Genomic DNA, 16,630 nt, shown 5'->3' with positions numbered 1-16,630 from the left:
TAGCCTTTTGTCAAACTAGTAGTTGATAGGGAAACTGACCTTCACACAAGTGTTGTGAGAATCACAACCAAAAGATTCTTACTAAAGGAATCACAAAACATATGGACTGAAAGGAAAATCCTAAATAGGACACACAATTCTTGGTGAAGAAATGGGAAACTTTTGAGTGAATCTACAACATTGTCATGTGGTGTGTGTGTGTGTGTGTGTGTGTGTGACCCCAGGTCCTTGTGCATGCCAGGCAAGGGCTCTCTACCCATGAGCTGCACCCACAGCCCACACACACTGTCTTACAAGCCATAATAATAGCAATGTGGGTGAAAAATAGGTACAACAAAAATCATGAAAAAAGTGTGAATGTGTCAGGACAGGGCTGATGAGAGTATTTTAATGCCCTTGATATTCTTCAAAATAAAGGCAAAGATGCTAACTTTAGAATTTCATTTAAATATACATATTGAAATTTCTAGATTAGCCCCTGAATAAATGATAAGGGTGTATTTAACTTCTAAACTAGCAAGAAAGAGAATGAAACGGGGTGAAGAGAGTTGGAGGGGAAAAAGAATCAGAAAAAGTATGGAAAGTAAAAATACAGAATAAGATGATAGGAATAATGTATGACAGAAATAAGTACAAGTCAAAAAGAAAAAGAAAAATGTAACCACATTAAAATTGAGAACTTGAGGGGCTGAGGATGCAGCTTAGTGACAGAGTACTTGCCTAGCATGTGGAAAGCCCTGGGTTCAATTCTCAGTGGTGGGGTTGGATTGAGAACTTGAGTTTATCCAAAGACACCATAAATAAAACGAAAAATCAAGCCACAAATCAGGAGATGATATTTACAACAAATATAATACAGAAAGGGACAGACACAGAATAAAAGCCAAAAAAAATCCTCTTACATATCAGTATAAAAATGTGCAAAAATTCAAACAAGTAGAAACATGGATAGGCCAATAAACATGGCATGATAACCTCGTTAAAAATTTTTCAAATATGAATTATAAATACAAGGATGTCCATATCTTGGTTCTTAAACACCATCCCCTCAGAAGTGAACCAGACTCCTTGGAGAAATGCTGCCTTTAAGACTGGGCTAAGAAAAGTACACCATGACCAGGAAAGTACACCATGACCGGGAAAGTCCTGTTATACCTGAAAGTGAAGAAGTGGAGAGGGAGGAAAAAAAAAAAAGACCAGGACACTTCAAAGGAACACAGAAGCCAGTTTCTTCATCTGTGAAAGATAAATAATAGCCATAACCTTCTGCATAGGATGTCTGGTGAGGATTAAAGTAATACAATAGCAGTTTCATAATGAGCATCACTGTTTGTGAAATACGAAACTTACTTTAAGAAATGCGATAGGGAGGGGGCTGGGGTTGTGGTAAAGCACTTGCCTAGCACATGTGAAGCCCTGGGTTCAATCCTCAGCACCACATAAAAAAATGAATAAACAAATAAAGATATTGTGTCCCAACTACAACTTAAAAAAAGAAAAAAGAAATGTGGTAGGGTTTGATGCTTTCTATTTTTTTGGAAACAGTTTTTTAAAGCTGATCTTGTGTCTACAGGAACTGGTAGCTCGATACGTGTCCTTGATTCCTTTCTTGCCCGACACTGTTTCATTTGCCAGTATCTGTGACCTCTGGAGCACCTCTGATGTAAGTTGCTCTCCCTCTCAGGGAGAGGTTTACTAACTTGAGCTAACTTAGCTGAATCTCTCTAAATGGCTTGCAAGTCATCTTCAACTGGAACATTCATTTGCCATCAAAAATAAAATCTATTTGACCATATTAACTAAAATTCTGAAGTATTTCTCTTCCTGGTTCAATTATCCCAAAGTTCCTAAGTTAAAAAAAGAAAGAATAAAAAAATGACACTTCAGATGTCTTAATGCTGAATTGTCCATCTAGTATTATTACCTTCATATACTGAAGTATATGAAGACTTAGCCGAGTCTTAAAAAAATCAAAATTGCACTCTATATTATAATTGGAAATGGTATATTCATTAATTCATGGACTTCTTAAGGCATGTCATATCATTATTTATTTAGGACAGTCACCTGTCACATACCAGGCACTATACTAAGGCCTAAATGTGAGCAAAATCTCCACTTTCATGGAATTTACAATTGATGTGTGGTGCATAAATTTTCAAAGGAATCTTAGGTAGTACAAAACAAACATCACAGATACTCATTCTGTTTCTGAGTCTCATGTTGCACTTTTTGCATTACAGAGTATTATACAGCTTCCTTTGAAGGATAGTACTACATTGAAGAAATCAAGTACACTTTATAGTTTTTGTTCCCCAGTATATTTTGGCAACATAAGCTTTGATAATTTTAGAAATAAAATTCTATAACCTTGAGGGATCTATAAGAAGCTATGTGAAGACTAGAATAGTTCATGTACCCTAGAGGCAGACTGGCCATACCACTGCCTGGGGATTGCTTTATTGATCTGTGCCTCTACTTCCTCCTCTGCAAAAACTTGGAAACAAGAATACTTTCCTTAAAAAGTTAATCTAGGATGAAATAAATTCATGCATAAAATATACTTTAAAAATCACTTAGCACATAGTGAACTTTCATTTATATATGAAAACTAAAACTTTGAAATTAGTGTTTTCCCTACCCCACCCCAATCACACTGGGTGTTAATTCTTGAAATCCACATTGAAAGCATCAGTGTTAAAGAAAACGTCATGTTCACCAGAAGTGTTTTTGCTGTTTTAAAGATTATCAACACAGGGTCAACATTTTGGGAAAGATTTTAAAAACAAGTCTCATGCTTTAAGAAACTAATTTCAACTATGACTTACTAAAATCTGCATGGCCAATCCAGAATGAAGCAGTCAGTCAATACAACATTTTTTTTTTTTCTTTTTTGTCAGCAATTTCTTGATCTCCTGGCAGGAGATGAGGAAGAGCATGCAGTGTTGCTATGTAATTACTTTCTGTTCCTGGGTAAGAAGGCCTGGCTGGTGATGGGCAATGCTATTCCTGAGGTAAGACACTTAGGCTGGCTTCAGCAGAAGAGTGTGTTTGTCTAACCCACTTAAATGTTCAGATCATGGCTAGAACTTGTTTTCATAATAATTCTCTCAGTTTCTCAGAAAGTAGCCCAGAGATACCTTAACTACCATTGGTAACATATGAAATGGTTTAACAAGGTACTAGCGACCCTACAAAGTACTTCTAATTGTTTTTTTTTTTTTTTTTTTTTTTTTTTTTTAAGCAAGCCCAGAACTTTTACCATCCAAAGTCCTCATTTAACAGTCCTTTTAGTATAAGCTTTCCCTGTCCACATTCCTGAGCATTCTGATTCCTTTAGGAATCGCATGTTCTGCACCCTAAGGAGGGAAAAGGATTCAAAGCAGTGTGGTGAGGCGAGAAATCTCTCCTTTCATGCCCACTGCTTCTATGAAGATGTATGCTAACTTGGCAGGCAATGGGGACAAGCCAGATAACCCAGGAGCAAAGAAAAGAATGTTGACAGCTATATCTTGATGTTAGCATTGCTATTTTTATGAAATTGCAGACATAGTGACTATCTGAATTTTGGCCACAGGAAATATCCCCCAAATTTGGGCAATGATGGGTACTTGTGGATCCAAGGATAGAAATTTCACATGTGTTGAAGCAGATTACCCAAAGAATATTTCAAAAAGAGGCCATAGAGGTCAGGTACAAGGACGCTCTAGGAATCCCTGAGAATTAGATAGCAAGAGTTGCTGGCTAGCTCAAGGGAAAGAAGAGTAAGCTCAGAAGCATAAGACCTGTGTTCAAGGTTCCATGTCTACACCTCATTAGCCAAGTGACCCTAAGCAAGTCACTTCACAACTTGAAGGCTATTATAAATAAGCATATTGTAAAGTGAAATCATGCATAAGCAATAAATAAATAAATCATTGTAATAAAAGAATCTACCAATACACAAGTATTGTGGGCAAAAAGTAAAAGTCCCTCTTCAGGCTCCAACCCTAAGCCCACTCTCCTCCAAGTATAGTCACTTTAACAGTTTTGTAGATATCATTTTACGCCAGTAAGCCTTCCATCACGGTGACAAAATAGCTGAGATAATCAGCTTACAAGGGGGAAAAATGTATTCTGGCTCATGATTTTAGAGGTTTCGCTCTATGTTGGGCCTGTGATGAGGCAGGACATTATGATAGGGAGTGAGTGGTGGAGCAGAGCTACTCACCTCATGGTGGTCAGAAGCAAAGAGAGAGCGCTTTGGTGATAAACCCCCTCCCTCCAAAGCCACAGATGAAGGATCCATTCATAAGATCAAAGCCCTCAGGATCTCATCATCTTCCAAGGCCCCACCTCTGAACACTGCTGCACTGGGGACCAAACCTTAAGTATGTGAGCTTTTGGAGGACAGGAAAGATTTAAACTATAAGACCTTTCAAATCTTCTATGCATGTACCTAATTACAAATATGAATCAAATACCTTACTTTATTCAAAATAGTATTCAAACATAATCAGCTTTCTTGATGCCTGGCATCAAGAAAAATGGCAATTTTACTGACTCTAACAAGAAATGCCAATGACTGCTTATTTCCACTAATGATAGGTCATTCGTCAACCAATTGTAAAATATTCTGGTTGGGTGACTATTGTCTTTATTTGGTCACTATACTAATATCAGACACAAAAAATTTCCCCAAAAAGTTTATTTCATTTTTAAAGTCAGTACAACTCAGAACTTCAAATTAATGTTTTCCATTCACCATGGGATTTTAAAAATTAGAGGTTCAACTAAAATAATGAAACATCTATGCAAATTACTATTGACTTTACTTACATCATTAATTGGAAACTGTTTTTAATGGATATTTCCCTTCAGGGTCCAACTGCCTATGTGCTAACTTGGGAAAAAAATCATTATTTAATATGGAATCCTTGCAGTGGACATTTTTATGGTCAATTTGATACGTTCTGTCCTCTGAAAAGTGTGGGCTGTTTAATTGGTCCTGATAATGTGAGTAATGCCATTTCCTTTTAAACATGGTTGGTTGATTGTTGATTTCTTTTCTTAAAATTGATCAATTGATTTAAATATCCTATATATCCAAAAACATTATATAAATACACACACACACACACACACACATACAACTGAAAAAATGTGGTGGCAAGAACAGTGGCAGAAGTAGTCATCTAAACGGTCCTAAATAAAACTTTTCACCTCACCTGCAGAGAAGCAGAATGAAATTTTAAAATATGGGATTTAGATTCAGAGAACCTGAGTTTCTGCCCTGGTTCTATCTTCAGTTTTCTGTTCTAAAATAGCACGTACAATGCCTAACCCATTTAAAAACTAAATAAAGATAACTTATCTCCTAAGAAGAATGGGTTACTTTCTCTCCCTCCCTTTCTTCTTTCTTTGCAGAACAGGGGATTTAACCTAGGGCCTCACACAGGCAAGTGCTCCACCACTGAGCTATACCCCAGCTCCCTTTTTCTTTTTTAAAGGGAGATGCCCAGGTACTACTGTAGAAATGATTCTGTCATGGGCGGGGTGGGGTGGGGTGGGTGATTTTATTATGAAGGGTACTGTGTAAAGCAGTGTTTACAAATATGAGTTAAGGGGTCAGACTGCCCGAGTTGAAACTCTTATCATTTACTAGTTGTGTGAGCTTGGGAAATTTCTTAATCTCTCACAAACTGTGTCTTCATTGATAAAACAGAGGTGATAGTGGGGTCATTGCTTCTAAGTAGAAAGTGACAATAGAGTGGTTGTGGGAAGTATATGAGATAACTGATGTGGAACACCTGTCGCATACTAACAATGCACCTATTGTTGGTTGATTGTGTTTATACTCATCATGTACTCACTGCTCTCTGAACTTTGTGTATCTGTCAGTAAAAAGTGTGCAGATAACTCCAATACATGTGTTTTTATTTATAAATTATATATATTTACATGTGTATCAATATTTTATATTACACAAAAAGCACTTTAAAAATAAACATAAAAAAATAGAAGACCTAATATTTTCTTCCCATTCTCTGGAGTGTGTACCCTACTTTGAAGAAAACTTGTTTACTTTTAAGGCTACAGCTAAATTAGAGGTAATATATGCCAAGCGCCCATCAAAGTACCTGCCTTTTATGGTGTCCAGCAAATGGCTACTCCTATTAATTATATTTCACATTATTACAAATGTGAAAATAGTACTGTGGAGCACTATGTTAATTATTACTTTTAATCAAAGTCTTTGTCATAATCATAAGTGATCTGCTAAACTCCTTCTAGGTTTGGGGTATCAAGGTTATTAATAATCAAACAGGGTCAATAGGCATTGAAAAATCCTTTGAAGAACTTTTTTTTTTCTTTCAAAACTATTGTTAGCTCTCAAGACAATTACTGTATGGTTGCCTAATTCTCCTAAAGGCAGCGACAGGGGCTCATGATGTGTACCCCAGTGGCAGCTGTCCTAACCCTGCTCTAAGCCTGACTGTTCCCAGTGGAGGACATGTTGTGGCTGCAATGGCCTGGCACTCTCAAACCTCACCTGCTCTCTACCCCACCACACAACCTCTTTGGATGATCAGTCCTTTCTCTCCTTCACTCCTTTTCTAAGAATTAAGCTTCTCCCCTTTCCACCATTCCTACTCCAGGACCTGGCTCTCCCAATTCACTCAACTTCCCTCTAGATGCTTTTGCCTGTCTACCTATCTATTTGCTTCAGAGTCCAACAATTCTAAATTATGCTTTTTCCAACCTGAATGCACTCTGAACTGCTACTGCCTGCCTTTCCTTTCCTTCTAGAATTCTTCAAATACTAGTTATAACTCCTCTTCCCTTTGTCAGTATTCAGACCTTAACCCACCATAATCTAGCTCCTCTTTCCTGATATTACTACAAAAATTAAACTCAACAAGTACCATTGTCTTGCTAATAAATAAATCCAATGGCTTATCCTCATTCCTCACTCTTCTCTCCTTTTCCAAATATGTAACACAGCTAATCCCTTCTTCAAAAAAAAATCATGTTCCCCTCCTTGGTTTTGTTGATAAAGGACTAATGTTTTTCATTTTTTTTTGCAAAAGCTTCCTCCCCCCCCCCCGCATTGGCTTTTTTTTCTCACTCCTAAAATAAATAAAAGACCATAAAGATTCCATATTTAGATTTTTCCCAGGAGTACACCTATTATTATTAACTATGATGCTATATGTAAAACAATAGGTGTGATCCTGAGAGAAATCTAAATACAAGTATTCTGGGTCCCATGTAAAAAGTAAATGTCCCTCTTAGGTTCCAGCCTCAAGCCCACTCTCCTCCCAGGCATAGCCTTTTAATTCCCACTGCTCTTATCCTCATCTGCTTTCTCCACCTTGCTCACTCCTTGACAGTCACTTTGTTCTCCATCAAACAACATCGAGCACACATTGCCTGCTGTTTTCCCCATATAAATGACCACCCTCCCCTTATTAGATATCTTTGTAAATTTTTCCCTCTTTTTTTTTTTTTTTGTATTTCTGATTGAAGGTCACTTTTGTAGGGAGAACTTCCCTGTCCACATTAAAAGTTCATGTTCCTGCCTGTTTGTTTCTCCAAAGCCTTCATAGTTATTGCCACATTGATAACAACAAAAACACATTCCCAACCTAAATAGCTTCAAACATTTATTCTCATGGGTCTGTGAGTCAGCTGCAAGGGCTGTGTTAATGGAGGGAAGGCTAGGCAGCTCGGCTTCTCACTGCAGACCTCTGAGTAGCAGGGAACAGCTCTGCTTCATGTGCTTAATCTGGAACTTGGGAAGAGGCACAAATGGGCAAGCAGGAACACACAAAGCCTTTTTTATTTTTACATACTGATAAACATTTATTTGAATTTCTTTTTCTGAAACCTGCCTGTTTACACACAAAGCCTTTTAAATGTAGACTGACACTTCCATTCCAGTCTACTGGTCAAAAGTCAAGGGGCAGGGAAGGCTGTTTTGTCCCTTACAGTGGAAGGATCTTAACAGTAACATGAAAAAGGATATGACAATGGGACTAGGGATCACTCTTCCACCTCACTGTCATGTGGTACCCCAGGTATTACTTTTTTATTTGTTTGCTGTAACATCCCCTTAGACCCATGAGGGTAGAGATCATTCACTACTCTAACCCCCATGACTAAGCAGGTACTGGTTAAATATGTTGAGTGAACATTGAATTAAATACTTAAATACATTGCATGAACAAACTGACCACTCATGCAATCACTTAATACTATGACTACATGCTAGGAGCTCTGCTAGATGCTAAAGGTATTATAGTGAATAATGTCCTCAGGCAATAAGTGTGGTGAAGACATGGATGAATAGATAGGCAATCAGAAACAATGATAAATAATAAAAGAGCTAACAACTATTGAGCACTTACTGCATACCAGGCATTGTTGTAAGAGGTGCAGATGAATTAACTTATTGAAACCGCTCAACCTTCTGAGATTATTACTATTTTTATCCCACTTTTATGGAGGAGTAACCTGTGACACACAGAAGTTACATAAACCATCCAAGGTCACACAGTTGTAAATGTTGCAAGCAAAATTCCAACACAAGTGACCTTGCTCCCCAACCAGTATGCTACACTGCCTCAACATGACAAGTGTCATCTCAGAAACTATGAGTGGCATGGAAACAAAGAAGTGGCCAAACAACTCATTTAGGAGGCTTTCCAGAAAGGGCACTGTCAGGAAAGTCTAGTCTGTGTTCTAAAAGTGTTCACGTTTCTTACCATCAGGAACTACCTTATTTTACCAGACCTATAATCAACAACTTCAGATATTAAAAAAAAAAAAAAGTGAAAAATGGCCAATGATAACTGTGAAGCCCTGATTGTAAAATGGGTACAATTTTTAAATCACAAAATGACAAAAGGGGCAGCCTGTGGAACACCTGGTGTCTCTGCTGCCCTTCTGTAATCATACACACATACATGCATGGGCGTGAACATATGTATCTGCTGACCTATATGCTCATGTAATTGTCTTTTTTAGATTTGGTTTAATATTCAACAATATGATTCTCCACTAAGGATAAATTTTGATGTCACCAAGCCCAAGCTGTGGAAATCTTTTTTTTCAAGAAGCCTTCCATATCCTGGCCTTTCCAGTGTTCAGGTATTATTCTTTTATTAAGACTTATGAGGCTAGGGCTGTAGCTCAGTGGCAGAGTGCTTGCCTAACTTGTGGGAGGCACTGGGTTCAATCCTTAGCACCACAGAAAAACAAATAACCGCATTCTGTCCATCTACAACTCCCAAAAAAAACAGACTTATGGACAGGAGATTAAGGGATATGAAATCATTATACCAAGATAACTAGGTTCTTCTTGGCCCTCAATTTTATTCCTAGGTATTTAGAACAGAATTTGCTTTACAGACTATTTGAGCCAAATTCACACTAAGAAACACACGTTTACATATATGAGACAACTAGTAAATACATTTTAGACATGTGTAAGAAAAAGTTATGATATAAAAAGCCCCACGACACAAAGCACGACAAAATATATTCGACTTAATTTTTTTAAGTACTGGTCTCAATTTACTAGATTGATTTCACAACTATGCCAATGAAATGTGAAGTCAAATTGCAGGTCCAGTCTACTAAAAGGCTCATTTACTCAAGAGAGTGCTGGCCTGTAAGTGGTTAGCATGAGCATTGTTCACTAAAACTTTTGTTTCATTTGATAGCTAGATATGTTATGCATTACTAGGTTTGTGAGGTAAAACATAAGTATTTTTACTGTGGCACAAATCTTTGGAAAAAATTAAAAAACTTTGCCCTAGAGAAATCCTCCCATAAGTCAGAAAGTGAAATACGAGATTTTTCATAGCAACAGGGTTTAAAATAGTTTAAGAACTAGAATGATAAAAGAGAAATTATAGTACATTATAGAATATTTTGTAGTAATTAAATCAGTCAACATTAATGAATCTTATTAAGCACTCTAAATATGTTTGCCATTATCCCTAATACACTGAAAGAAAAAGCAATATTCATAAATTATTAAAGTTCAGAAAACATGCAAAACAACATAATATGTTGATTAGGAGTACTTGTGTCTACAGTTAAATCACAAACACATACTATTAATTTGCCCATTTCATTTATTACAATGTAAGTACCATTAAGACAGATTTTTATTCATGGCTATATCCCTGTTTTCCCATGACCTGGGAAAGTGCCTGGCAACAGTAGGTACTCAGTATCTGTTGAATGCAGGAATGTTAAAAGACAAATGCAGGTCAGTTACTTCTGTTATGAGAAAGAATAGAATGAAATTAAGAAGGAACTTCAGAGCACTTTAATTACTAAGGTGGATCATAGGCCCATTGGGATCCCTTATACTATTCTCTTTATCCAGTAAGACATTCATATCTGAAATTTCATTATTAAAAAAAAAAAATAAAGTTGTAAATTTAGAAAAGGAAAGTACACTTATTAAACTTAGTGTAGGTGATTTCTCCCATTTCTGAACTCTCTTATAGCCTGAAGAGCTGATTTATCAACGCACCGACAAAGCAGCAGCAGCTGAGCTCCAAGACAGGTAACATAATGTTCCTAAATTCACATGTAATCTGCCACTAGAAGTGTAATACCAAACTTTAACAACTCTCAGCCTGGATCAATATGAAATAATTAGGGCAATTAAACTTTAATTCATGTTTACAGATACCAAGTGTACACGTGATCTTTAAATCCCTGGCTCAAAATCAGGTTTTAGCATCAGCATTGTGTGAAACAAAAGTGAATACCAGTAACACATAGTTCTCCAAAGACCTTACCTCAGGTATTAACATAATAATATCATGTTATTATGGGTCTTGTTGAGACATATCATAATCCTCAGCTTAAATATGCCTCTTGGTCCAGTTAGTGGCTTGTGGAACTTCAGCTAGTTTATGACCCTGATCCATGGAGAAGGTCAGTAAGAGCTTATAAGAGTCTCTATAATTCCATTCACCTTGTAAAATAGAATGTATTCTCCCAGTTTTATAAATGCAGAAACCAAAGTTCAGAGTAGCCCACGTATTCATTAAGTGTTAAAGGGGTCAGAGGTTTCTGTGTGCCATTTCCATTAGATACAAGTGATGTGAAGAGCATGTTAAGTTACACAAGATTAAATGAGACTCCTTTTAAAACATTATTACTAGAAAACAATAATTTACTCCCAGTTTCTCTATAAAACCTTATTTGGGATCCCCATCTAGAACCACTAATCTCCTACCTGCTTCTTCTAATAGCTTCATTATACTGCTGATTAGTCCCAATATCAAAGTGCTGGGGGCTGGGGTTGTAGCTCAGTAGTAGAGCACTATCCTAGCATGTGTGAGGTGCTGAGTTCAATTCTCAGCACCATATATTAATTAATTAATTAATTAATTAATTAAAATAAATAAAGATCCATTGACAACTGTAAAAATAGTTACACAAAAAAAAATCAAAGTGCTTAGTAATTCATCCATACCTGAACTCAGACCAAACTGAACCCAAAACAAAATTTGTTCAGTGCCAAAAAAAAAAAAGTTATTCTATGACTCCTGAGCAATGGGAAGTAGCTAGAACTCCAAGTCTGCATTTGGTTAGAAGATGTACGGGAGGCCTTAAAAATCAGCCTTGTTTCAATTTGAACCTAAGCTCTCATCTTACTTCAAAAACATCCCCCCCATGAATAGATGACACTATCCCCTACTTCACAGGGTTATTGCTGGGATTCCATAAAAATGTATAAAAAGCACTTACCACCATACCTGGTAAATAATGGCTCAATTAAGTGGTAGCCATTTTCCTTCATTCTGTTTAAGCATCTTATGGATTCAATATACACATTAAAAATGTCTGCACTTTATGTGTGTGTATGTGTGTATGGCTTACTATCATGTTATTATGGTTTATATATTATATATAATATATAGTTATTAGATATTAGGTTGTTATATTGTTATAATATGTATTATACATAACATATTGTTTTATATATATACACACGCACGCATATACTCTCATACATATATCAAATGGGGTGAAGGTATAGCTCAGTGGTAGAACACTTTGTCTAGCATGTGCAAGGTCCTGAGTTTGGTCCCCAGCACCTCCAATAAAATAAAGTTGCAAACATAATAAAAATTTAGTTGCAATAATGCTTGTACTTTGAGGCAGTTTTAAGGCAATTTCAAAAAAAAATCTATCATGAATAACAGTTACTGCGGATAAAATCAATATGATAATCAATATGAGGCATTAACATTAACAGCCTTACAAATATTTGAAGTTTTAAACATAAGCTCCCTTATGTCTGAGTCTAATTTATCTGCTGTATAAACCAATACAATTAATTAGTCATTTGCACTCAACACATTCTGCCTGAGAACGTGTTCTTAGTCCTGAGTTTTACTCAGTGACTAATCCACTTTGGCCTTCACACTGTTTATCCAACAAAGTTATCTGTCTTAGTTATGTAACTGCCTTACAAGTTTTTTATCCAGCTATAGATAATGAACACATGGCATTATCAATAGGCAGTAAAGAGGAAGACATATTATCTATAAGAACTTAGCAGAGAAAAATAATCAGTGTAAAACCATGTATTGTATTTAGATAGCTTCCATTCAGCTATTTTCAAGCATCTGTTGTGGCCCTTAGGATATAATATGCTTTCTATTTATAGGTCCATTTCCCAGCCCAACAATACATAGTCTGTATGGACAAGGATCTCCTGTGTTAAACTTTAAATCCCAGGGATTAGCCCACAAGTTACAAACTACATCTAGTGAACACCACCACACACAAAAAGTTACATAATCACACACATTACGTTAAAAAAAAAAAAAAAAAAAAAAACAAGTCACCAAAAAATAAAATTTATTTTTTATGAACAGGATTGAAAAAATACTAAAAGAAAAAATCATGGACTGGAGGCCACGCCATCTTACGAGGTGGAATAGGTACTGTACCTCCACACTGCGCCACTTCTTGCCTTTGTTAGAAAGAAGTCAAGGAGAAGATGTAGAAGATGACCACAGAGCAGAACTACTGAAACAGTTAGGAGACTACAGGGTAAGCACAAATGGCTTGTCAACTTACCCCGTGGATTCCCAATTTCATATCAGAAATTAACCCAATAATGGGTTTATAAAATCAAAATAGCTATATTGCTTCTCCAAGTACACATATAAAGTAACATAGACTAAAATGTGTAATTTAAAAGTTTTAAACCTCAGTAATTAAATAAGTAACAAAATGCCTCTGTAACATTACAAGACCATATTTTTTTATAACAGGGATGTATGAAAAATACTTATGAAATACATCATGAATATTAAATAAAAACATCTGGCTAAATATTATATTCAAATGTGCATAAAGGTGAATATACTCTAGATCAGTTTTATAAAGGACATGATTTTACACTGATTACTTTTCCCTGCTAAGTTCTTATTAACAGATAATATGTGGGTCATTATGTCATTTGGACAGTTTTTCTGTTCAGCTATATGTTAACAATATAGAAAACAGGGAGGGAGTGCTTAATACCTGTTGTTGTCTATAGTATAGTATAGTATTATTATTCCTTTACTGCCAATTTATTGCCTATCTATAGCTGGATAACAAAACCTGTAAGGCAGTTAACAAAACTAAGATAACTTTGTTGGGTAAACAGTGTGAAGATCAAAGTGGATTAGTCACTGAGTAAAACTCAGGACTAAGGACAGGTTCTCAGGCAGAATGTGTTATTCGAACTTAACAAAATCTAAACAGGGTCAAACAGAAAATTTACTGGCTTAATTAAGTTAAACTTAACAGCTGTGAGGTCACACACCTGAAAATACCTGTACATGCTGTTCAGGGTGAGAGCATCTCTGTACCACTATTTCTAGCACGTTTCCCAAGGCTCACTTTGATCTCATGCCCATTCCCCTAGATTAATCTTTGGGATGAGACTGAAGTGCACTGACTAACCTAGGTCTAGGAATTGCATGGATTACTATGCAAACTAGGAACAATAACCAAGAGGGAAAGGAATGGGCAAGAATGGGTGACTAACAGGTATCTTATACGCTAATATACTATAAACAACAACAGGTATTAAGCACTCCCTCCCTGTTTTCTGTATTGTTAACATACAGCTGAACAGAAAAACTGTCCAAATGACATCATGACCCACAAAACTTACTGTATTAAGAAATACATGGGGGGAAAACACTGAAATCTTCAAACATCACTAACTACAAATGTTCTTGTTTGTCTTTTCTATCTCAGTTCTCTGGATTTCCCCTTCATATGCCCTATTCTGAAGTGAAGCCTTTAATTGAAGCTGTGTACAGCACTGGAGTACATAATATAGATGTTCCTAATGTTGAGTTTGCTTTAGCTGTATATATCCACCCATATCCCAAAAATGTTTTGTCTGTTTGGATCTACGTTGCCTCCCTTATACGCAACAGGTAATTTTTTCATTGAGAATTCTGCATCATGTAAAACTTATAATTAGCATATGAGAACATTTTTCATTACATTGATCATACCAGAGGAATAAAATATTATTTTCAAATAATGAAATAAACTTATTATCTGTGTAAAAATAAGCGTTTTCACTAGTAGTCTATTTTTACCACTGTGACCTTAAATTCAAATGAGATTACCCACAGGAGGGTACACTATGGTCTCGTCCTGTGCTTTTTGTACTTGCTTATCTTCTGTTTGGAAAATGCTTCTCCTTTGTCTGTCCAACAGAATGTCAACCATATTTTTAAGACCCAGAAAAACAATACTTCACCACTTTTCTGGGGGAAGAAGTAACAACTATACACTATCAGTACTATCAGTATTTTTTAATGTTAAATACTCCATGTTACCCTATAGAAGTACTGAGCAGGAACACACATACACATTTACACATTTATACTCACTGAAACAAGACAGTACTGGGGGTAGGAGTAATATAAATATTCATTAAAAAGGTAGTTATTTAAAATAAAACGTACACTGGGGTTTAATGGTAGAGCACTTGCTTTAGCATGAGCAAGGTTCAGGGTTGGATGCCCAGCATCTCAAAACAAAGAACAAAACCCTCAGATATTGCTGTGGACTTGTGTGTACCCTGCTGCAATTCATGTTAGGAACCCTAATCCATAAGGGAAGGGTATTTGGAGTGAAGTCTCTAGGAGATAATTGGTCATGAGGGCAGAGCCTTTATGATGGCTTTAGCGCTCTTTTTTAAAGAAGAGATGGGAAAGGGCTTGCTCTCTATCCTCTTTTTCTTCTTTCTCTCTGCCATGTGAAGATACAAAAAGATGACTTTCTACAATAAAAAAAAATTGTCCACAACAACATAGTATCTGCTTGGCCTCACAGATCTTGGAGGATCCCAGCCTCCAGAACTAAGAAATAAATGTATGTTGTGTGAGCCACCCAGTCCATAGTTTTTTGTTATACCAGCCCACATGAAGGCAAACACATTCATATAAAATTAATCCATTAAAAGAACTTAATGTTGCTGGAAACAAAATAGAAATATGTAAAGCAGGATTCTTGACAACAGCACTGACTTTCAGGGCCACGTAACCATTTGTTATAGAAGCTGTGACTGTAAGACATTATCAGTATCACTGGCCTCCACCTACCAGATGCCAGTTGGAGCCCTTCCCTCAGCCAAGTAATAATAAAAAAAAAAAAATCCTGAAATGGCCTCTACATCCTCTGAGACAAATGGCCTCCAGTTGAGAACTATTTATATAGCTCTCACTTTTAAAAAAATAAATAAATAAATCCATAAAGACAGAGGGGGACAAAGTTAAGGAACAACTTTCAACTTGGCTTTATCAGTGATCCTCTATCAAGCTATACTGTAATTGTATGTTGACATAGCTTTGCTATCTCTAATATGAATTCTTCAGGGGACAGTTCCATGACTGACTATAACAGCTAACAATAAAACAATACAGAGACAGAATGGCATACCCGTAAAGAGCAGAAAGTATGGATAAACCCCAGTTCTGCCATTTGTTAGCTGGGTTCCTTGGGCAGGTTAGTTTATTTTCTCCATATGTAAGATGGGAATAATGACATTATCCACTCCACAGCATGTGTAAAGACTGCACAGGTTAGTGCACAAAGAGCACTTAGCACGCTGCCAGGCATTAAGCACCTACTAACTGTCAGGTGCCACAAGGTCCTTCACATAACTGTTGCATTTTCTTCTGAGATCACAAAATCTAAGACAAGTTTGAACCAAGTATACAGTGTTTCACCAAACATGAAATATCCACTTCAGTTAATAATGAAAAACAGGATAATGTATAAAAATTAAATGCAGATTCAACTATGGCCCCATGCAACTGTGTGGGGAAGAAGTGGTAGAAAGAGTTAGATTTGATCAGAGAGTATGTTGACATATTGAAACCAGTTTGGCTCAAGATAACCAAAATGGTTTGTTAACATCAAGCAGCATAAAACAAAGCAAAAATGAAGCATGTGAATTACTTAGAATCCCTGGGAAACTAGCAGCTCAAAGTTAATTAATTTATCAAAGATAACATTTAAGCCAAGTTCTGAAACATCATTTAACCATGACTTTTTCCCCATAAAGATTATCAAAAAATTTCCCTCAAAA

General features: G+C 36.3%; 1 protein-coding gene across 7 annotated transcripts in view; it reads left to right on the top strand.

Moving 5' to 3' along the window:
* Cc2d2a (coiled-coil and C2 domain containing 2A) overlaps positions 1-14,603 on the top strand; it is a 100,752-nt gene extending 86,149 nt beyond the window's left edge. For 4 of the 7 annotated variants that reach the window (XM_046423741.2, XM_058572397.1, XM_046423744.2 and 1 more), the window contains 7 exons: positions 1,574-1,663; positions 2,901-3,014; positions 4,861-4,995; positions 9,010-9,132; positions 10,506-10,564; positions 12,897-13,074; positions 14,278-14,603. In XM_046423741.2, coding sequence (XP_046279697.1) covers positions 1,574-1,663; positions 2,901-3,014; positions 4,861-4,995; positions 9,010-9,132; positions 10,506-10,564; positions 12,897-13,074; positions 14,278-14,466 — 888 coding nt within the window. In that variant the 3' untranslated portion in view covers positions 14,467-14,603. Of the gene's footprint in view, positions 1-1,573; positions 1,664-2,900; positions 3,015-4,860; positions 4,996-9,009; positions 9,133-10,505; positions 10,565-12,896; positions 13,075-14,277 lie in introns of those variants that run through there. The other 3 variants (XM_058572400.1, XM_058572399.1, XM_058572401.1) reach the window with 3 other exon arrangements.
* The last annotated feature ends 2,027 nt before the right edge of the window (positions 14,604-16,630 follow it).

This window comes from Marmota monax, unplaced genomic scaffold (assembly GCF_021218885.2).
Source record: "Marmota monax isolate L192 unplaced genomic scaffold, Marmota_monax_Labrador192_F-V1.1 WCK01_AAM20220418_F8-fsc00009, whole genome shotgun sequence".
In the NCBI taxonomy this organism is placed as follows: Eukaryota; Metazoa; Chordata; class Mammalia; order Rodentia; family Sciuridae; genus Marmota; species Marmota monax.
This window is presented reverse-complemented; position numbering and strand designations above follow the sequence as displayed.